Genomic DNA, 22,158 nt, shown 5'->3' with positions numbered 1-22,158 from the left:
CCTCTGATTTTAGTCTCTGTCGCTGTGAGTTGATTTCTAACCACCATGTGTCGCCATCATCCGCCGCAAAAATATTATTAACACCACGTGCTCAATATGTTTGTGCGAGTACAAAGATTCAAAGATGTTGAGGATGATGCCAGAGTGTTGCCATTACTTCCACCTATGTTGTCTCAATTCGTGGCTGAAGCTCAATGGCTCTTGCCCTATTTGCAGAAACTCGCCACACCCAACATCGCTGCAGGAGGTGGTGCCGCTCTCTTAGTATGTTGCTAATAGGAGAAGGAATAGGTGAACCTTTTTTATATATAAAAGAGCAATTTTTTGGGGTTGTTAGGTTAATTGGTGATGCGGGTTTTGCTTTTTTTGTTGTTGGGATATTTAAAGTTTTCATCTTTCGTTTTTAAGAGTGGGGAGGAAGGGGGAGAAAATAGAGGGTTTTTTTTTTTTAAGTTTTGATTTAGGTTTGATGTGAGGGAAATAGGGAAAAATTATTAGGGCTAGTTGGTTGATTATGTAATTCCTCCATAGGGGTGTTTCGTTTTTTGGAAAACCTCAAGCTTCAGGGCGATCATGTTGCCATGTAGATTATGGAGAGGTTGAGATTAATTGTGAGTTCAAATTCTTTTTTAAGAATTGTTTCAATTAGAGCTGTAACATCATAGATTTTTTATTTTATTTTATTTTCTTGGAAGAAATTTTATATGCAAATGGGTTGAATTGTTTTGTTTTGTTTTCAGTTTTTGATATGTAGGGCTTTAGGTAGGGATGATGGAACAGCTGGTTGGCTACTTGGAGTTGTTCGTGATCTCAAGTTATCTCATCTGCCACCCATAGCCACGGTTCCACTGGGCACATGGAATAATCTACCGTTTGCATTTGGTTGGGTACAAAATTATAGTTCTATGTTGTGTACTTTTAAGTTTTAATGAAAGTTTGAAGTGCATGTAAAATGTTATACTGACTTTGTAGTCATTACTAGTTTTTTCACAAAAAAATATTGTCTTGATTCCTGCTCCTTATTTGTTTGGATGGTCTTTAAGATTAAGCAAATTATGCTAGTTTATTCCTGAACTTTTGCATGTCTACCATTTACTTTTTAGAAGTAAAAAAAAATTAGCATGCAGTGCTTTTATGTTTCCCTGTATATATGAAGATTTGTGGTTCCTACTATGCCTTTCACTTTTGAGTAGTAGTGAAGGAAATTTTTTTTCAGTTCAGTAGTTGCTCTGGTTATGATGATAAACATTATTAGATTTTTTTTTTTGATAAAAAAACTATGGAACTCATTTCTTCTATTGCTTTTTTATTGCAGGGGAAGAAGAACCCAGGGACGGATGAACATGCAGTCAAGTCATTTCTAGATCAAGTAATGAACGCTAAGGAAATGAAAATAGACAAGTAATGAATTTTGGTTCTATTCTTTCATCTTACAACTGAGTATTATTCTATTGTTCTGCTACTTGAATAGTTTAGTTATTAATCTATAGTTCCATTTCCTTCCTACTATTGAGGATATTCTTGAGGCTCGCTTATTATTGAATGTAATAAATTTGTATTTGTATGTTGTCTGGTTATGATTGTGATCCTAATTGATTTTTTGTGGGTTAAAGGCATTTTAGTTGGGATCGTTGCAATACCAGTAAATGTAAAATTAATTGATTATTCGGATATCCAAATTGAAAGCTTATGATTTATCGTACTAATTTAATTTCCATTTTGTGGATATCAGTTCAATATGAGATTCTTCTGTCATGTGTTTACATGCCTTGTTAATCTTAAACTGTCAAACTATCTATTATTTAACATTATTATTTCATTTGTTCATTATTTTGTTCTCATATATGGGGCATAATAGTGGTTTTTTTTAACTAGTATTAGTCCTTTTTTCTTCTTTTGAGATTTCGTTTTGTCCCTTACTGGCTCCTCATGTCCTTAGTGTCCTTTAATTCAAAGTAAATATATGTTTACTGTTTAATGGATACTCATTGTTCAAGATATATATATATTAATTGTTTTATTGATTTGTTCTACAAATGCTGATTGCTGATACTTGGTGTTTGTTTTCCACTCCTAAACCCTCAGCTGGCACATTCTTATGCGGATGAGAGCTCCAAAACATGTTCCATGTGATCCAATTCCTTGGAATGTTAGTATTTATAATGTAATGTCAGTATCAAGGTTATCAATATCGAGAGTTTACGCAGACTCATGAGAGCTCTACGAGTCAACTCGTAAACTCGACTCGTAAACTCGTAAGAATCTACTTCGTACAAAAAATGGATAAGTAAATATATTCAAAATTCACCAATTTGTAAACAAATTACAATAAGCTCGTAGTTCATACTTCATATTAGTCTATTACAAAACAAGTGTTCAAAATTAAAGCATTTAAATAATTAAAAAAAAGCACAAATGTCTTCAAAGAAGCATGTCCAATCCTCTAATAGGATCATCTCCATGAATATCACCACTTTCATCACCATCTCCATCATCATCAAGGTCTTCCTCAGACTGTTTATCATTATCATTAGGTTCCAAGAAAATTAATTTATCTATATCAAAAGCATCTACAACTGGATCATTTGAACTTCCTCCAACATCTCCCACTAATTCAACATTGTCACCATGACCTTTAGCTTGAGGTTGCTCATCCTCATCATTATATCCCTCTTCAGTTATCCATTCATTGTCAGATTCAATCTCATCAAATGGAAGAGCAATACTTTTTCTATTTTGTTTACTTTTTAACTTCAAGTTATACATGACATAAACCAAGTCATTCATTTTCTTTTGTTGTAATCGATTTCTTCTCATTGTATGAACCTATAATTAAAAATCAAATTTTAATTACTATTTAAACGAGTAAACCAAATAAGTAAAATTATCAAACAAATAAAATAAAGTCATAAGGTTCAATTGAAATACCATTTCAAATGAGCTCCAATTACGGTCACACCCAGAAGAGCTACAAGTCAAGCTCAAAACACGAATAGCAAATCTCCTCAACTCTGGAGTTCCATCACCAAACATCTCCCACCATTCTCCAAGTTGCATGATTTTTCTACTATCCTTTGCCTCTTCCATAGAGAAAAGCCCTCTAGCAAAATGAAACTCAACATGTTGCAAATTAATTTTTTTCCTTTCTGCAACATCCTTGACCAATCTTCTCATACACATGTGCAACCCTTCTTTCACCTGAGGGTCATCATGTCTGAAAGTAGGTTCATAGTGCAGGTGAGGATTAAGATAATATGCAGCTGCATGCAAAGGCCTGTGAAGCTGATTTTTCCAAATAGGCTCATAGCTACATAGTAGATAGATATCAAATATGCTATATTAGAAATAGTTAAAACTTAAAATAATACACAAGCAAATTTTAAATCTAAGAAAGTTTAGAAATTATACCTTTTTCTTGGTGTTATTAAAGTTGCATTTTATCTTCTCTTTTGCATTTTCCATCTCCTCATATATGAAACCCATGGCGGGTTTTACATCTGAATCCACCAATCGAAGGACCACCATAAGAGGGGCAGCAACTTTGAGGCACATGATTACGTTCTTCCAAAATCGACTATCCAAAGCCATATTCTGTACTTTTCTTTCCTCTTGTGAAGTTCCAAACTTGCTTGTTTTCCACTCTTCAGAGCTAAACATGCTCATTAATGATGCTTTCAATTCATGAAGGCAAGCTAAAGTTAAATAAGCTGTGGCAAATCTAGTCATACCAGGCCTAATCAAGTATCTTCCATTTGTGAACTTCTTCATGATGCTAATCAACATTGTTCTACCATAAATGTAGGTGGTGATCCTTCTTCCCTTCGTTATAGTAGTCTGATGAACCTTGAAATGTTTCTCAAAATCTTCAAATATTAAATCAATGCAATGAGCAGCACATGAGGTCCAATACAAATTCTCTCGTTTATGCATCAATAATTCTCCAGCTGCTTTGTAATTTGCAGCATTATCAGTTATCACCTGCACTACATTCTCCTCTCCAACAAAATCCACTACATCATCCAACATCTTCAACACTTTGTCAGTTGTTTTTGAGATGTCTGAGGTATCCAATGAATAAAGAAATACAGTCCCTTTTGGACTGTTCACCAAAAAATTACAAATTGAACGTCTTTTTTTATCGGTCCACCCATCAGACATAATTGAGCAACCAGTTTTCTTCCACTCATCCCTAAATTCTTGAAGCATTACATCAGTTTTGGCCACTGCTCTTTTCAAAAGCTTCTCTCTGATATCATGATATGATGGAGGTTTATAGCCAACCCCATATCTCCCAACCATGTCACAAAATTTTGCAAAAGCTGGATTTTTAATAACATTGAATGGAATGGCACTTGTGTACCAAAATTCAGCACATTGATCATCAACTTTATCTTTGTCACCTTTTTTATATAACTGATTTAAAGTTGCTTGAACTCCCTCACCACCACTAGCCTGAACAAATTTTGATTTTCCTCTTCCTTTGAAGGCAAGCATCCATTTCCGTTGTATTCCACTTTGACTACTATTTGACTCCACTTCCACTCCCTCAGTACCTTCTTCATGAATACTGTTCAACTTTCTTCTCTTCTCTGATGCATTAGCAACCTTTGCAACAATGTTCATCATAAGCATCTTAACTTCTTCAAGCACTGAAGCACAAGGATCAGAATCCCATCTAGTCCCAACAAGATGATGCTTAAATATGAAAATTCCCCCATTGTTGATCTTTGAGCAGTAGTTGTACTTAACTTTTTTACCATTCCCTAAAACATTTATCCCATGCTTCCACCCAATATCAGTCCTATTTCTTGGAGCATTTTTGCTTCTGCTTGCTGCACTTGTGGATGTGCCTGTATTGGCATTTGATGAAACTGATTCATTCCCAATCCCAGTCCCAGACATACTAAAATGGAACAAAATTAGCAGCAAGTAGCAACAACAATTAGCAAGTAACAACAGAATTAGCAGCAAGTAGCAAGTAAGTAACAACCAATTAGCAATTACTGCTCAAAGGAATAGAATTAGCCACAGAATCCAAACATAATATGAGTACTCATTGCCTGCTTGCATAGGTTATTTTTATAATTGTTTCCTTATTTAAGTTGCTATATATCAAATGTGGGAAGGGAAACAATAAATTATTCAAGTAAAGATTTATGAAAAAATCTAATTAATTAATTTTTTTACAGCAACTTAGATATAAATTTGTTGTAGACTTGCAGTAATATATGCAAACAAGCTCAAAATATATGAAGCCGGAGATCCAAATTTGGATTCAGCAGCTTATAGAGGTCTTGGTTTAGCTTGTGGCTGACCTCGATCCTCTTTCCTAACAGAAGCAAATACAGAAATACTAATTTGGATTCATTCAAATTCAAGTGATTTAATTCAGAAATTCTATGAAATTTTGGAAATTCAAGTGATTCATTCGATACCAACCTCAGCCTATGCCTAACACCATGAAATTTCAGAAATTCTTACGTGGGTTGTGCTCGTCGTGGACCTCGTGCTCGTGGGAGTTGGGACTCGCGACTTCCAAATGAACAAGGTCTCTCCTATGGGGTGACCCGTGACTGTGTGACAGTGTGAGGTTTTGAGGGAGAAAGAAAAAATGCACGAGTAAGCACGAAGGGAAGCAAATCCCTAAACCAGTCACAGCAAAAATGACGTCGTTTCGTGGGATTTTTTTTTTCAACTAAACTCGCGCAACTCGGACCAGACTCGCGAGTTTGCACGAGTCCACTCCGAGTCCACCGAGTCTGCTCCGAGTTTACTCAAAAACGAGTTTACTATCGAGTTGACTCGCGGGACTGAAGTAAACTCGTAAACTCTTAAGAGTCTACGAGTTGACTCTAGAGTTTGACAACCATGGTCAGTATTATAGATTAATTGTTTTTTCAGTGCAACATTCATAGATTTATATTCTCTTTTATCTCATTTTTTTCATTTATTGCTGACTTTTATATAACTTTATTTATCATATCTTTTTATTTTTTTTTTCTCTTTTTTCCTATTTAGAGCTATTGGAATTCAATATGTTTTTGCTTCGTGCATTGCGGTAATTAAGTCATGCCTTTCTATAGTTTGAAACTTGCTTACTTAGGGTTGCCCCCATGGTTGGATTATCTATGCAATGGAATGCCGCATATACTATATTTTTACATGATGAGTTGTTTTATTTTTGTAATTGATGAGTTTATTCCTATCTTTCAATTTTTCTCAAACGAAATGAAGTGAAAAGAGAAATCTAGCTACTAATATACAATAACATTATGATTATTTTGTATCTTACTTTGTAGTTGATAATACTACATAATTGTTTTTTGTGAATAACTGCAAGAAAAGATTTCCTTTTGAAGAAGTTGGGACCAAAGGTGTCGAGCTTTGCTCTTTGTGAATAACTGCAAGAGAAGATTTACTTTTGATTATAAAAAATGTTGATAATAACCAACCGTAGAATGTATTTTTGTTAAATGTGCATTCTTTTTTATATCCATGGTGTAATATTTTACATCTGTAATTGTGTATTTGTTATACATTGTAACCAATATGCCGTGAGTTTCTCTTTAGAATTTTTTTTTTGTTGCACAGCAATAATGTAAAAGTATATATATATATAAACAGTAAAAACGTATATTATTAATTATTAATTCTTTTTTGACATCATTAATTCTTTAGTTCTTATTTTAATACATAAAAATGTCACTAAAACTAAACCAAATAGCATAGATGGTGACGTCATGGTCCGAGATAAGGTAAACAGATAAGAAAATCTGAAAAATCTGACGAAACCAAACGTATCAATAACACAACATTGCTGAAGAAGTTGAAAGGTCGCATCGTTCCTTCATTCGTTTCGTTGAGTTGAAAACTCTTTTTCCACATTCTTTTATTTCTTGTCTCACCCGCACCATGCAAGTGTGCCAACTACTGTGATTGGTATGGCGACACGTGTCCCTTTTGTTTTGTGCGCAGCCACCACTTCTCCCAACCACTGCCTTAAATACTGCGTGGTGGCACCGTCACTTCCTCTACCGGTTTCTTCCTCCTCATTAAGCCGCCACTCTCTCTCTCTTTCCTTTTCGTCTTCTTTTTCTTCTTCGTTGGGTTTGTTGCCACTTAGTAAGAAAGAGGGTGTGAAGAGAGTGGGGAGAAGATTTGGTGTTGTGGCCATGGCGGAGTCTAAGAGTACTGTGCTTGTTACGGGAGCGGGTGGTCGCACAGGTGAGGCATTTTTGGTTTTTGCTTTGATGGGTTTTCTTTGGATTCTTGTTTTTCTTGTGTGTGTTGGGATGAAGAGAACTTTGATTTTGGACCAGAAAATGACGTTTGGGGTTTTTCTTTTTTCGTGTTTTCGTTGTTGGGTTCTTTTGAGAAGTGGAAAATGTGGAGTTTAACGGTCTATTTTATGCTTTAATTGATGGGATTTTCTTCAAAATCGTTTTTTTCTTTTCCTTGCTATGGAGAGAGAGAGTTTAGAGGTGAATTGAATATTTTTGAATCGGGGTTAATAGTTTATGACTTTTCATGAATTGAAAAAATACTGATACAATTTTATGGCTTCTGTTAATATTCATTTGTTTACTGGGTGTGGCTTTCTGAGACAAATTTAGACAATGCTTTCTGGATTTATTTGTAATTACAAAAATCTCGCATTTTTCATTTGATTTCTGCTTTTAAAAGTATAATAAATGTTTGGTAAAACTAGCGTATAGGTTAACTGAAAGCTTGTAACTTATAAGCTATAAGCTAGGAGTTGAAAAGCTGAAAACTTAATAAGCTAACTGATTTAAAAAATAATGAACAGTTTTCTATTTGGCCAATCCAATCAGAAAAAAAACGTTGTCTACGTTGAGTATGGGATAAGGATACACAGCATGATATCCTGTATTTCATTAAGTTAAAGATTAGGATGCAATGTGGAAAAGATGTATATAGTAATTGCACGAGTAAGTAGGAAATATACACAAACTGTATAGTACTCAACCTTCAGCTTGATGATGAAAGTGTATGATACTATGCTAAAAAAACGGTTTTCAAAGGTTTTGTTTACATAATAGACGAGGGTTACAGTATTTTGGATTTGATTTTGATGCACCATTCAGATTGGCTTAAGGATAATGTATCAAATATCTATATATTTCATTGTATAAAATTTTCAGTTATGTTAGTTTCAAGGGGTTCAGATTGTTGGTTGATGTTGAGCCTTACCGCCTTATATTTGTGCATGCTACTTATATGATGTGTGTTACATAGGCAAGAACCAAACATGCCTTGATTATACAAAATGTTATCCAATCATCTTACTGGTCAATCAATGCTCAATTCAAGATCATATGCATTTATTGGTGGTAGCTGAAATACGATAGATACCATGTTTTTTTTATCACTAACTGAGAACTGGTGTTACATTTCAGGACAAATAGTTTACAAAAAATTAAGAGAGAGGCCAAACCAATATGTGGCTAGAGGTCTGGTTAGAACAGATGAAAGCAAACAGAACATTGGTGCTGCAGATGACGTTATTGTTGGGGATATAAGAGATGCTGAAAGTATTGTTCCTGCAATTCAAGGTATAGATGCCCTCATAATCCTCACAAGTGCAGTTCCACAGATAAAGCCTGGTTTTGATCCAACCAAAGGACAAAGACCAGAGTTCTATTTTGAGGATGGGGCATATCCTGAACAGGTACTATTATAGTTTCTGCATTATGCATTTATGCTTGAGTTAACCTATTACAGTTTCTGCATTATGCATTTATGCTTAAGTAATTCTTTTAAATTTATCCCCCTTTTGATTCATATTTTAATTTTAATGATTTTTTCATATTAGGTTGACTGGATTGGGCAGAAAAATCAAATAGATGTCGGTGAGAATCTATTTCTTCTTTCCATTAATCATAGATTTCAATACAAACTTACGCATGCTTGTGTTATTGAAATTGTTTTATATATATATATGAACAGCCAAGGCTGCTGGAGTGAAGCACATTGTGTTAGTAGGGTCTATGGGTGGAACGGACCTTAACCATCCTTTGAACAGCTTGGGTAATGGGAATATATTGGTTAGTAATGTTTTCTCCTTTATTTCTGAACTACCTCCCTCCTAGCATTCTGCCATTGCTTTTATATGATTAGAGCTTGCAAGTCATCTTAATGCAAAATGCAAGTTTGGTACATGCCTAAATGGATGAGTATGTTTTACTTCCCCCATGTCCTTCCATTATTCCTCCTTTGATAGGAAGAATGTTGTTTTATGTTGCTTGCAGGTTTGGAAAAGGAAGGCTGAGCAATATCTGGCTGATTCCGGCATCCCATATACAATTATAAGGTACACCAATTCTTGTCCATACTGAGACATATTCCTAGCTTGGTTTCTTCTGTTTTCCCCTCATATATGTGCCTTTTAGTTGCAATGATGTATAAAATTATAGACCACTTAACCGTTTCCTTGTAATTGTATTTCAAATAAAATAAAATGTTGATACTTTAGTCCTCAAAACCTAAACTGCACCAGAAACACTTTCAATCAACACTATAATGTTACCTTGATACTTGGATTTTTTACAGAACACTTTTAGAATATTTGGTGTTAGTTTGTCTGAAAAACCATCAAAAACTCAAGATCACAATTTATTAACATCAATTTGTGCCTTGCATATATTTTTAAAAAAAACTTCCTAAATAACAAATGATAGAAGTATCTTCTTCCAGAGTATATATTAGATTTTTGATGTCAGATACGGAACAAAAGTGAAATTTGGAAGGACAAGAAAACAACATGACTCAATGACTCTTAGGAATCCTTGTAAGATTTACAGAGTCAAGATAGGGAACTCAATTTGCAAGATATCACCAAGGCACCTATTTATACTAGAAGTGGTGCAAGCACCATCTCCTAAGAATTAAGTATCTTCTCTTTTTCGTATACTTTATTGACTACACACTTTTCTAGCATTGTGAATGAAAAACTATTTTTTCCTAAAAACATGTGAAAAATGAATTCAGAGACTAGTCAAAAGAGCATAAGTTAAATGTATTATGCATGCAGCTCTAGAATTGTCCATCGTTCTCCCCTGGTCGAAAAAATTGACCTCTTTTTTTTCTTCATATGAAGACAAGTCAGAGACATTGAAGTTCATAATTTCTGAGTAATGCAATTTTGTGTGCATTTTGCAAATTCTATTCAGAACTATAAAAGGGCCATAGCTCTTGACTTGAGCTGCCTAAACCATCCTTTTGGAAATTGTTCTTGTTGAATATGAGTTTAGACAAAATCTCCTTGCTTGAAACTTGTTGGCTTCCCTAATCTATCAATTTTATTCTTATACTCTTTATTTTATTGAAAAACATGAACTCAAAGTCAAACCTTCATTTAATTTTTTTCCCTCTCTTTTAAGTGTCACTTCTTAAAAGATGATTAGTTGGAAACTGGAATAGGAGCTAAGTCTAGCAGGATAATAAGATTATAATAGGTCCATATACTACATCTAATAGACTTTTACTCAATTTTTGTTATGAGATCAATTGTAGGAAAATTCTAATTGTGGAAATTGAAGTCCCATTCTATAGCATTCATCTCTCTAGTGATATTTAATAAATTACCCACACTTCAAGTGCTACTGTTTGCCTGTTAGTTTGTGGCGGATGGGAGGAACTGAATTGTATTTCCAAGCTTCTTCCATAGAGTTCACCAAAATGACTCATAATTTCATACCATAATTGAATATTTGTTCCTGAGTTTTCAGCAATCCTACAATGAAATCAAAATGTGATAATTTGTTAATCTGAAGATATAGTCTCATGAGGATTGTCCTAAGACAACACCCAACAACAGTCAGAAAACTTAATCATCCTATGACAGTATTTGATAATCTGACAAGCCCAAAAACTTTTCATCTTAGGATAGGATAGTTGAACTTTTTAAAGTGCTGCTCTAATCAAAAGACTAGTAAAAAAAGAGCATACAACAAACATGCTGTTGTAGAATTCTCCATCAACTTTCACAGTAAATACAGCATTGATAACCAGTTAACCATTGATTTTATGATTTTGTCATCAATAGTTTGAAATTTAATATAAGACATACATATGGATAACTGATAACACTGGCAAATCACGGATAAAGAAAATAGAAGAAAACAGAGCCAAACACCAAGAACAGAGGGTAAATCACGAGAATCTTTATTGCTTATAGAAGAAGAACTCAGAACAGGGAATTACAACTGAAGAAGGTTCAACTGAATCCCAATTCAGTTGAACTTCTGTAACCAACTCTAACTCAATCCCAATTCAGTTAGTCCCAAATCCCAATATGCCCAAAAAACTCCTTTACAATAAGTTAGAGTTCTTATTTATAGTACTCTTTAACTAACAGAATTCAGTTAGTTATTCCTAACAGAATTCGGTAAGTTATTCCTATTACTGCCAGGCTAGCGCCTAACATACACTTTGGTAACAAGAGGTTTAGGCATTCTCTTAACCCTATCAATACTCCCCCCCCCCCAGAAGAACCACCTTGTCCTCAAGGGGAAACTGAGGAAAAACCTCTAAAATCTAAGTAGCTGAATCCCAAGAGTTCTCACAAGCTGGTAATTGGTCCCATTGAACTAAAACTTCCAAATTTCCCCAAGCATCCTCTCTCCATTGAAGAATTTCAGCCGGCTGAACCTGTAGAATTCTAGAAATCTTAATCAATTTGCCTCCCCTGTTTGACTGTAAGTTCCAGCTTGCCAAAATCAGCCTTGATTTCCCTCCCCCAAGCCAGCTAACCAATCCAACCCCAAAACAATATCCACCCCTTTCAAAGTAAACAAATAGAACTCCTGTTCAATTTCTAGTTGCTGCAATTGGAACTTTAATTTGGGACACTTTCCTTTGCACCTCACTTTATGGCCATCTCCCACCTCCACAAGGTAAGGAGGAGTATCTTGAACTCTCAAGTTCAGTTTATCCACCAATTCTGTAGCTATAAAATTGTGGGAAGCCCCACAATCCAACAATATCACAATAGAATGGCCCTGTAATAAACCCTCCACTTTCCAGGATTTTGAAGTGGTAAATCCAGACATAGAGCATAATGATAATTGCAAGGATTTAAAAGTCTGCAAACTGTCTTCTTGTCCTCTTCCTCTACCTCTTCTTCTGCTTCTAGAATTATCATTCTGAATTGTCTATTTTTGCATCTGTGTTCTCTAGTAAATGGCTCAACACATCTAAAACGTAGTCCCTTTTCTCTTTTCTCCCTCATTTCTGCCCCAGTTAAATGCTTAAATTCCCCACTTCTATTTCTCCCACTTTCTACAATTTGGCTTTGCCTTGTACCACTCCTGTACTACTCACAGTAGAAACTTCATTCTTCTTATCATTTCCCAATTTAAACTCCAGAGTAACAGTTTTAGTGTAGAGATTGCTTCTAGAATAACTAGAAGTTCTAGCATAGCCATAACTATTCCTCTTATTAAGCAACACATTCTTTTGTTCTATCAATAAAGCTTTTTGAATGATTTCTGATAAGGAATGTAAATCATACAATTTTACCTCTGCTTGCAACTCTTTCTTAAGGCCATTCAGAAAAATTCCTCTAACAAATTCTTGATCGATAGTCCTCAATGCTCCCACATACTTCTCAAAATCTTCCACAAATTCCTTCACAGTGCCTGTTTGCTTGAGAGATAGCAATTGTTCAAACGGATTTTGAATCATGGAAGGTTGAAATCTCCTCACAAGTTTGAACCTCTCCCAATTTGGATTTGGATTGCACCTCTCCCACCATTGATACCAACTCAAAGCTTTTCCCTCCAAAGCCATCACTGTCGCTTGCATCTTTTCATCTTCAGTGACATCTTTCAATAGAAAATATCTCTCCAATCGGAGCTAAGAGCCAAACGCATCTTCTCCAGCAAAAATCGAATCTCCAGCTTGCGCTACTTCTCCCTTCGATTCATATCCTCAAGATGACCACCACTGTTGCTGATTCCTTCAAGAATTGGACCTCCCTCGCGATCACGATCTCGATTTTGGCCAAATTGCGCGACAATCTCTGCGATTTGTTCCTCGTGTTTCTTCGCCAGAGCTTCAGCAAGCTCCAATCGAATCCTCATCTCCTCACGCTCTTGCTCCCAATCTTTAGAGTTTCGCGCCATAATCCTGGTCTTCATATGCAGCGTCTGGAATCGCAGATCTCAGGGCACCAGATCGGTGCTCTGATACCAGTGATAACACTGGCAAATCACGGATAAAGAAAATAGAAAAAAACAGAGCCAAACACCAAGAACAGAGTAAATCACTGAGAATCTTTATTGCTTATAGAATAAGAACTCAGAACAGAGAATTACAACTGAAGAAGGTTCAACTGAATCCCAATTCAATTGAACTTCTGTAACCAACTCTAACTGAATCCCAATTCAGTTAGTCCCAAATCCCAATATGCCCAAAAAACTCCTTTACAATCAGTTAGAGCTCTTATTTATAGTACTCTTTAACTAATAGAATTCAGTTAGTTATTCCTAACAGAATTCGGTTAGTTATTCCTATTACTGCCAGGTTGGCGCCTAACATACACTTTGGTAACAAGAGGTTTAGGCATTCTCTTAACCCTATCAATAACAGTTTGTAACCATGGATAACTGTGACCAACAGATACCTTCTTTATTTTACTCTCTAAACTACATCAGGGATCCAAATCCATATAATTTTCAAAATCTCAATTGCACCTTTGTCTAAAGCTTTCAAATGAGACTTCTTATCCAAAGTGCAGGAACCATCTGACTAGAAAATCTTCAAAATATGATTGTTTTATTATTTGCAGTATACATGTAATCACTTCAGGTTTTGTACATACTACATTTTACACAGTTACTTATCTTCAATATAATTTTGATATTTCGAGGTAACTTGTTTTCAATATTCACATTGCTAATGAGAGAAATAGTTTAGAGTCAGGAGCTTTTTTATGAACATGCCGAGTTTTTTTTTTTCTTCTTTTTTTAACTTTTCCATGTTTCCTCACTTTCTATACTGAGCCAGGGCTGGTGGCTTGCAAGACAAAGATGGAGGTCTTCGGGAACTACTTGTAGGGAAGGATGATGAGCTTCTCCAGACTGAAACCAGAACCATAAGTAGATCTGATGTTGCAGAAGTCTGCATTCAGGTATCTTATTTTTATTGTTAATAAACTTGATGGACATAACACCTCCCCCATTTTTTAGGTCATGTTTGGATATTATAAGAGAAGAAAATAAGAAAGTAAAATGAATTGAGCTTCTAGCATAAGTTAAAATCAACTTATGCACTTAATTTATGTAGAAGTTCTTTTAATTCAACATTTCTAAAAGCTGGTACATAAGTTGATTTTAGCTTATGAAAAAGCTCAATGCATTTTACCTTCTTATTTTCTTCTCCTGGTAGTACTTATGGAAAAGTTTATCTAAGCAAGCCTTAATTTCTGCTCAACTCTGAGATTTCGATGCCCCCTCTTCATATAATTGGTTTAACAGGCACTAAATTTTGAGGAGGCTAAATTCAAGGCATTTGACTTGGCATCAAAACCTGAGGGAGCAGGTTCAGCAACAAAGGATTTCAAGGCTTTATTTTCCCAGATCACCACTCGCTTTTGATTTTTGAATGTTGTTGTCATGGTCCCAAAATCCTTGTGGATTGAACCATATGGGTATTAGTGCTATCTGAAACAAAATTTAATTTTAGTAAAGGATTGTTTTAAGGCAAATTATAGACTTCACTAGTACTGTACCTGCACGCCTTGAGAAAAACAAATGTCTTCTAATCAGCACATCATTTCATGTTATCAAGTGTAATTGTTTGCAATTCCATCCTAATACATTCCTGAATGTTTTCAATTGCATGATACCATGATAAAATTAAAATAGTTTTCATGGGGACAAAACTAAAAAGCTGTCTGTATGTTGTATAAAAAAAATAAAAAAAAAGTTGTCTGCATAAACTTACTAGAAAATACATTGCTGACAATTGTTACTATTATAATTGCAAACTGGTTTCCTGTTGGAAGCACATGCATTTTAACACTGGGCCCATGTGGCCACCAATTTGAGTGACAGGAGAAATAAAATTTAATTGTAATTGGTAAAAAAATATATATAGTTGTAATGAGTAGAGTTGACTTTGAAACAAAATATTTTAACTTTAGCAGCATTTTTTCTTAGACAATTTGGAGGGGGGATGGAATTAAGTTAATAAGAGTGAAAGATAGTGCAAATAATTCAAAAAATGGTACGACTCATTGTATTTGTATTATTTCTCATCTATTTTTAGTTTTTTTATTTATTTCTCTTCAATCAAGCACTTTTAACTTCCATTCTACTTTTCACCTATTTATATCCATTGTTTATATTCATCTTGTTTATCTCATCTCTACCAAATAGGACATAAAACGTAATAATATGTTGATTTGAGTGTGGTGTTTACTAAAACTTAAAAAAGTAGTTACACTTCAAAACTGATTTTACTTTACCATTTAAAGAAAATTAATTCTTCTAAATATTTTTTTACTCATTAATATCTTTGACATTAAATTTCTGGATTTCTTTTTCTAGAATTGATTAATTATGAAATTGATTTGACCAAAAATCTAAACCAATATCAAAAGTCTTGTAGGATCCCCTCTTTAATTGGAATTTGGAACTACAAACGAGAGGGCCATACTCAGTCCAGGAAACTCAAGGTCGAGTTTGGATTAATAAAAAAAAATAGGATAGAATGCAAGAAAATAAAATACAATTGCATTAGGTTCAATTGTTTGGATTGATGAAACGAGAATGAAATATAATAAAATAGATTTATAAGAATGAGATGGAATAAAAAAAATTATCGTCACAATTATTTTATTTCATTTTATTCTATTTTAATAGTACATTGTAATAGTCATATATCTTCTTTCCGTGAATCCAAATTGTCTAATACACAGTGTAAGTTTTATAAATATACGACATTAAGTCAAAGGAATTAAAACCTACGAGATTTCATTTACAAAATTATTGTTTGACGCATCATAATCATCACACACGTTTCTTTTCCTTTAGAATAGACAAGCCGTGTACAAACATCTTGGGACCTAAAACGAAAATGTTAAAGAGATCTTTTTTTTATAAGAATTTTAGAGAGACTTAGTATCAAGGGCATCACATTGAGATTCAATTAGTTTTTCAACTTTTCATTTTTTTCTTCAATTTTTCATAATCAGATTCATACTTTCTATTTGACATTTTCTTTTGTAAATAATCAAAATAAAAAAATTAACTAAATATTAAAGAAATCTAAATAAACTAAACTATAAAATAAATATAAAAAATGATGATCGATGAACACAACGATAGAACCTGGAATTGAAAACAGACAGAAATTTTGTTATTTAGATGTTGTGTCAGGCGCAAGGGTGCTACGTGATACGTGTTGTGTTGCTGCGTACCCAAAATCATGCCCATGAAATGAATCGTTCCACCAATCCATCTGGATGGAGATGAAAGGCTCCATACGCGGGAGACCGGTATGTATGTGGTTTATAGGCGTTCAAAATCCAGACGATGTCAAATCCAGGGAGGTTGAGTCGCGGAGACAAAGTTTGATCAATAGACAATGTTTTATTCAAGGAAAGGAGAAGAATAGATTTTTTGTATGAACAGAAGATAAAGAGATGAAAAAACGTGAAGAATGAAGTCTGGAGGGTGAGATACGTTAGTTAGAAAATTTGGGATGAGTTAAAGGAAAGTTAATAAGGATTTATTTTTTTGGGATAAATAAAATACTTAAAATGACCTTAATTGTGATATTAGTTAATTTTTAAAAAGATGATATTCATTGACTAATTTTTAAGGAAAAAAGAGATTCTAAATTATTTTATTTTAATGAGTTAAAATTTGTTAATAGTTAATAATAAAAAAAAATTAGGAATCTAAAAAAATGTTTTTTTTTTACCTCAGACCGATACCTAATTTACCTTACACCTTTCACGAGACCTATAGTAATCTAACCTTTACCACGGAAGAGTTTTCTCATTTTCAATTTCCACGCACGTTGTTGACTATATATGACACTTTTAATTATTATCTCAAACGTTGTTTTCATTTTTATGTGTGCATCACGAGTTTCTGCTATCAATCTGCACTTTTCCACTTTTTTTTCCTCCTTTTCTTTTTCTTGCATTCGAAATAAACTTCATGTTTTTTGTACATAAAAATAAGATTTTTTTTTTTTTAGTATAGTTAACAATGGAAACTTTTTTTTTCCATTATTCGTACTGAAAATTAAAGTATTTCATTTCACTTTCACCTCATTTATTTCTATTCCTAAATTCATTTTTCATTACATCACTTATTATATCTATCACTTTCTCTTCTTCCACCCAAAATGGAATTAACGTTTATAATTTTTCTTATGAATACGGTTTTGATTCTTGCAATAAATTCCACTCATACTCTTTTGTAAAACCTATATGAACCTTTCCAAAGACAAAAGGAGAAAAATTCAATTCCTCATGTGAATCTTTAAAAGCCACATTCGACACAGGAGGTCCCCCATCACAAGGTCCACCACTATGTAATGTTCTATGCCATTAGGATATATACATGCATTAACAATCAACTTACTTTTAGTCCACTATAATTATTTTTAAATAAAACGTTTTACATTATGTTTAAAGCATTCAAACACTTTCAATGACACGACAACATAAGGTTGGACTACAGTGTAGACAGTTATACAAGGACAATGAATCCAACAAATTGTGAGAACAGAGTGAATAATTTAGAATTTACTTTTCATCCACTGTTGAAACAAGTCTTCAAAAGCAAATGTAAAGAGATCCGCTGTTTGTACATCACTTCCACACTTGAACCAATTTCAGCATCCAAGCTACGTGGACCTAGTCAAACTTTTGCCTCGAATAGCAACACGCCATCTGGTGTGCAACAAGTATTTCTCCAAAGTAAATATTCCATTAATTGTTAGGAGGAAATACACAAAATACACAAGCTATATCATCTTCAGTTAAGTAAACTATCAGAAGTATTTGAAGTAGAAAGCTCAAAATGAGTAACAGCAATATAGGTTTGATCTTATTACATGCTAAATTCATCTGCAACATTAGATTGGATCATACTCATTTGACAGCCCTCAAGTTAGCTATCACACAATAGACTTTATAAATGATCTATAGGAGAATAACATAGATTAACTACTTTCATACCAGGCTATTAAGTAACCATGTTTTCCCCAACTGAACTCACAGCTTGAACCCTTACTTTTGATCTCGAACCCTACATATTGAGCTCACCCTGATCAATTATCAGATTGAAGTTTGTTCAAGATGAGTCAAACCACAATGACAAATATACCAGCATTGTTAAACAGAACTAAGAAAGTGAGCAATTGAAGTACCTGAGCTCCTCAGAAGTCAAACTAATGCACAAAGCCCTAGTGAGATGCACTTGTACCATCTTGGTTAGTCATGCAGGTTTCCAACAAGAAAGGGCATAAATGATTCGCCCCTTCCAACCTTGCAACAACCATTGGCTATCTTCATCAATTACAAAATCCTTGTGGTAGCTAGTCGTTACTTTCTCTATTGCCCTCTTTACTATCTCACGCTCAAAAGGTTGTTGCAAAAATCCAGCCCTTAGAATTCGCGCTTGCCACTGCCTATATGTCTCTGGCCTCTCTACTCTCTCACAGCCTTCACAAGCTATGACATTCAATGCTTCCCTGCCAAATATCTCTTTCTCAATTAGCATCCTCTCCCATTCCTCACGAGGCACAATGGTTTCAAGCATGTCAAAGAGTGAAGAGTAGTGAAACAGTGCCTCCCTGAATCGAGTAACAAAGAAAGGCGCATTAAAGGCCCCGTTAGTAATGCCATGAATGAATATATTCGGGTTGACCTTCCTTATCAAACTGAGGAATTTATTCCTTGGACTGTCCACAACCACAGATTCATCCAGCACATTTTTACAGCGATAAAAACAGGTCACAACAAGGTACTCGTCCCTATCAATCTTGAGTTCCTCGAGTTGAATTGTTTCCCATTTTTTCGCTATAGCATTGTACTCAAATTCCACCTTAAACGATTCAGCATATGCTGCCAAGCGGCATCCAGTTTCTACAATTCTCTCAGCAGGCCTGAAACCAGGTTGTGGGAAGTCTATTCCTGTAATCCGAAGTTTAGGTGCTCCTCCTGCTAGTGAAAGTCTCTGAATTAAAGTAGGCCACTGGAAACCATAAAGGATACCAAAATCTATAATATGGAGCCTTGGTGAATTTGCTGAAGATTTCCTTATTGTAACATTAGAGATAAAAGCAGTCATCTTCCTAAAAGGGCAAGCAGCAAGATATAGATGATAAGCCTTCAGAAAATCAGCAGCTGATGTTCTTTTGCTAACAAGTCCTTTATAAATTTGGCTACCAGTACCAGCCAAGCGGGCTTCAAGGCCATCAGCAAAGATATGAGCCAACCTCTGATTTCCATCCCCAAAAGGGTTTGAGTGCTGCCTGATCCGTTTTAGCAACTCATGCGCGCTTTTATAGTCATCTGCTGCAACAGCCTGTGCACAAAGAACCAAAAGTGTTCTCAAATCTACCACTTCCTTTTTCCCGTTTTGTTTCTTACTACGCCCCTTGCCACCATTGGAAGCCTTTGATTTACCATTTGACACCACTATCTGGTCATTCTTGGTTTGCAAAGCCTCACGGCGGGCCATAAAATGCTTCTTACCATCCCCTAAACTATGAAGCAGGATTATATCAATCATGGATGATCGCAATGTAGGTTCAGAGAAAATTGCAGCTTGCTTGCTGCTTCTATTTTCTTCAACATCCTCCTCTTCCATGTGATGGTGCTTCCTTATTTTGGATCCAGCAGGAAAAGACTCACCCTCGTCCTTCTCCACCTTAACAGGCAATTCATCACTCCCCACTCGAGGCTTTAGTTTTGAAAAATTAGCCACATCCAAATTAGCAAAGAGTCCATTTCCACTTGGAAGAAACTTGCTAGCCTCCTCAACACCCTTCTGAAATAGCAAAATGGATTGAGTCTCACTGTTCAGATCAGGAACCTGGAGAATACTGCTTGGAGAGTCCACAGGCCCTTCCACACTACTTTTCACACTGTTTGAAGAGCTATAAGATGACTGTGAAATGCTATTGCCTCGAAAATTCTGGTTAGGAAGTTCCCCCAAATTTCGTCGCAAAAAATTGTTAGTAAAAATGCTACTGAGGTCACCATCATTGTAAGAACAAGTACCATAGTTTTCAGATAAATTATGCTCCCCACTACCATCATCTGGATCAACAGAACTTGGATGCCCTAAAGGCGTAGAAGGGTACTTTTCGCCAATCACCTCATAGAATGATCTCTCAGCAATTTGAAGATCCAAAGAATCTTGCCGCATGCATGTCTTATCTTCCATGTCTTCTTCCATAAGGATCTGACTGATGTAACTCAAAATTCCATCAGAAAATTCACAATCCTCCGGAGAAGGTTCCTCATGAGTCCAAACCGAAGATGAAGAAGGTGTGTCAGTTGGTACTAGATTGGACTGCAGGTAACCAAATTCCCTACTTTGATCAAAGAAACCATTTTCAAATCTCTGATTCCCCAACTGGATTTCATTAGGGGGACCACAAAGACGCGGATCCATTATCATTAATCTTTGCATAAAAACTCAAACTTTAGTCCTAAAACAACTTCAACAGCCAACCCTTCTTCTCATATCTCTTTAAAGTCCTTCAAAAACCAAAAACAAAACCATCAAAACACAAAATACCAAACCCACCGAACACGTGTCCTGACTTTCAAATGTGTCAGTCTATGCACAAAAGAACAAGGAAAGTAAAACAAAAGGGATAAACAGATAGACTTTACCAAAACAAAAACATCAAGCAAAGCAAAAGTTAAAAAAAAATCACAAAACATGAAAAATAGTAACTTTAAATTTGACAACACCAAGAGGGTATGTTTCAAACACGAAGCTCGATAAGTGAAAGAAAATCAAATAGATACAAAGAGAGAAATGAAAAGTAGAAAAATAAAATGAAAGTGAGAATCATATAGAAATGGTGAAGCTAATGAGCAGCAAGAAAAGGCAGAAAAACAAAGAAGTTCTGACCCAGAAGAGAGACAAGGTTGTTTACCTCGTTGGAGACCCACCAGAACACTAGCTCAAGAGAAAGCAGCAGAGGAAAGAAAGAAGAGATAGAGAAGAAAAAGAGAGCGCGAAAAGGTCATGACGAGGAAGCATATATGAGAAATTATTGTATTAGTATGTGATAGCATCGTGTCTCGATCAATTTTCATATCATACGAGATTTTTATTAAACTTAGAAATTGAAAAAGGAAAATTCCAACAAATGTTATAAGATGAAGATCACTTGTTAAAACATTAAAGATAAAAAAAAATCTTAATAGAAATTGTAAGTAGTGTGTTTTTATTTAATTTTCAATGCAATTCTAATAATAACAACTTTCTATTTATTAATTCTTTAATGGGGTATTTTCAAACAAATATAATGCAAGTAATATATATTGTTTCAACTTAATTAATAATTTTGAATTAGAGTTATATATATATAATTACATTAAATATTTAAATAAAAAATTACTATTTTAAATAATATTATCTGATTCGAATGTATAATAAAAAAAACACGTAGGAATTCATAACTCAAATATTTTCTTTTTAATTTATAGGAATTGAACTCAAATGTTGTAACTTAAGCATATAATTTAACTAAGAATTCTTTAATAAAAACATATTAATTTGTGAATAGTTAAATAATCTAAACACCTAATTAATATTTTTCATTTTTTTATTTCTTGTCTATCATATCATATCATATCATCAACTATTTCTTATGTAAAAAAATATCATCAATTAATCTTCATGTTGCATAATAAGAGTCATATGAAATAAAATTAGGCTCACTTAATTATTATTTTAGTTTTTAAATATAATATTATAATTATTTCATATTCATATGTCTAATAATATTTTTTTAAAATATTATTTATGTGACTATTAACTTAACTCTGAATCGATAATTAATCTCAATCAATCCATAAGATTGAAGTTTTAAAAAATACTTTAAAAAGTCATACTAAGGAAACAAATACTCTACTTACCATGGTTATAA

At 34.3% G+C, this 22,158-nt stretch overlaps 3 protein-coding genes across 4 annotated transcripts; 1 reads left to right on the top strand and 2 right to left on the bottom strand.

Moving 5' to 3' along the window:
* Positions 1-2,421: 2,421 nt before the first annotated feature.
* On the bottom strand, positions 2,422-4,902 carry LOC114420412. Its single transcript, XM_028386315.1, has 3 exons — positions 3,409-4,902; positions 2,929-3,282; positions 2,422-2,826 (listed from the first exon to the last, which is right to left on the bottom strand). Exons 1-3 carry the CDS (start codon positions 4,900-4,902, stop codon positions 2,422-2,424), a joined length of 2,253 nt encoding a protein of 750 aa, XP_028242116.1.
* Positions 4,903-6,789: 1,887 nt separating this feature from the next.
* LOC114418939 (uncharacterized protein At5g02240-like) lies at positions 6,790-14,858 on the top strand. The gene is made up of 7 exons (XM_028384504.1): positions 6,790-7,224; positions 8,418-8,689; positions 8,834-8,870; positions 8,968-9,065; positions 9,270-9,331; positions 14,029-14,152; positions 14,499-14,858. The coding sequence occupies exons 1-7, from the start codon at positions 6,942-6,944 to the stop codon at positions 14,616-14,618; spliced, it is 996 nt and encodes a 331-aa protein (XP_028240305.1). The 5' UTR covers positions 6,790-6,941; the 3' UTR covers positions 14,619-14,858.
* A 2,747-nt stretch (positions 14,859-17,605) lies between these two features.
* On the bottom strand, positions 17,606-21,269 carry LOC114418938 (scarecrow-like protein 9). Of its 2 annotated transcripts, none has more exons than XM_028384502.1 (4): positions 21,160-21,269; positions 18,412-20,752; positions 18,221-18,308; positions 17,606-17,932 (listed from the first exon to the last, which is right to left on the bottom strand). In XM_028384502.1, exon 2 carries the CDS (start codon positions 20,682-20,684, stop codon positions 18,480-18,482), a length of 2,205 nt encoding a protein of 734 aa, XP_028240303.1. In that variant the 5' UTR covers positions 20,685-20,752; positions 21,160-21,269; the 3' UTR covers positions 17,606-17,932; positions 18,221-18,308; positions 18,412-18,479. The 2 variants fall into 2 exon arrangements, with proteins under 2 accessions (XP_028240303.1, XP_028240304.1); XM_028384503.1 differs by having other exon boundaries at positions 18,221-18,290.
* Between the last annotated feature and the right edge of the window lie 889 nt (positions 21,270-22,158).

This window comes from Glycine soja, chromosome 7, assembly GCF_004193775.1.
Source record: "Glycine soja cultivar W05 chromosome 7, ASM419377v2, whole genome shotgun sequence".
NCBI lineage: Eukaryota > Viridiplantae > Streptophyta > Magnoliopsida > Fabales > Fabaceae > Glycine > Glycine soja.
The sequence above is the reverse complement of the archived record's forward strand: the minus strand, read 5'-3'. Positions and strand labels throughout refer to the sequence as shown.

Coding starts and splice junctions, on each gene's coding strand:
- LOC114420412 (XM_028386315.1), bottom strand. CDS start 4,902: ATGTCTGGGACTGGGATTGGGAATGAATCAGTTTCATCAAATGCCAAT. Junction 3,283..3,408: donor TTAATAACACCAAGAAAAAG/GTATAATTTCTA, acceptor TGGAAAAATCAG/CTTCACAGGCCTTTGCATGC. Junction 2,827..2,928: donor ATTGGAGCTCATTTGAAATG/GTATTTCAATTG, acceptor TTTTAATTATAG/GTTCATACAATGAGAAGAAA.
- LOC114418939 (XM_028384504.1), top strand. CDS start 6,942: ATGGCGACACGTGTCCCTTTTGTTTTGTGCGCAGCCACCACTTCTCCC. Junction 8,690..8,833: donor ATGGGGCATATCCTGAACAG/GTACTATTATAG, acceptor TTTTCATATTAG/GTTGACTGGATTGGGCAGAA. Junction 9,066..9,269: donor TGGGTAATGGGAATATATTG/GTTAGTAATGTT, acceptor TGTTGCTTGCAG/GTTTGGAAAAGGAAGGCTGA.
- LOC114418938 (XM_028384502.1), bottom strand. CDS start 20,684: ATGCAAAGATTAATGATAATGGATCCGCGTCTTTGTGGTCCCCCTAAT.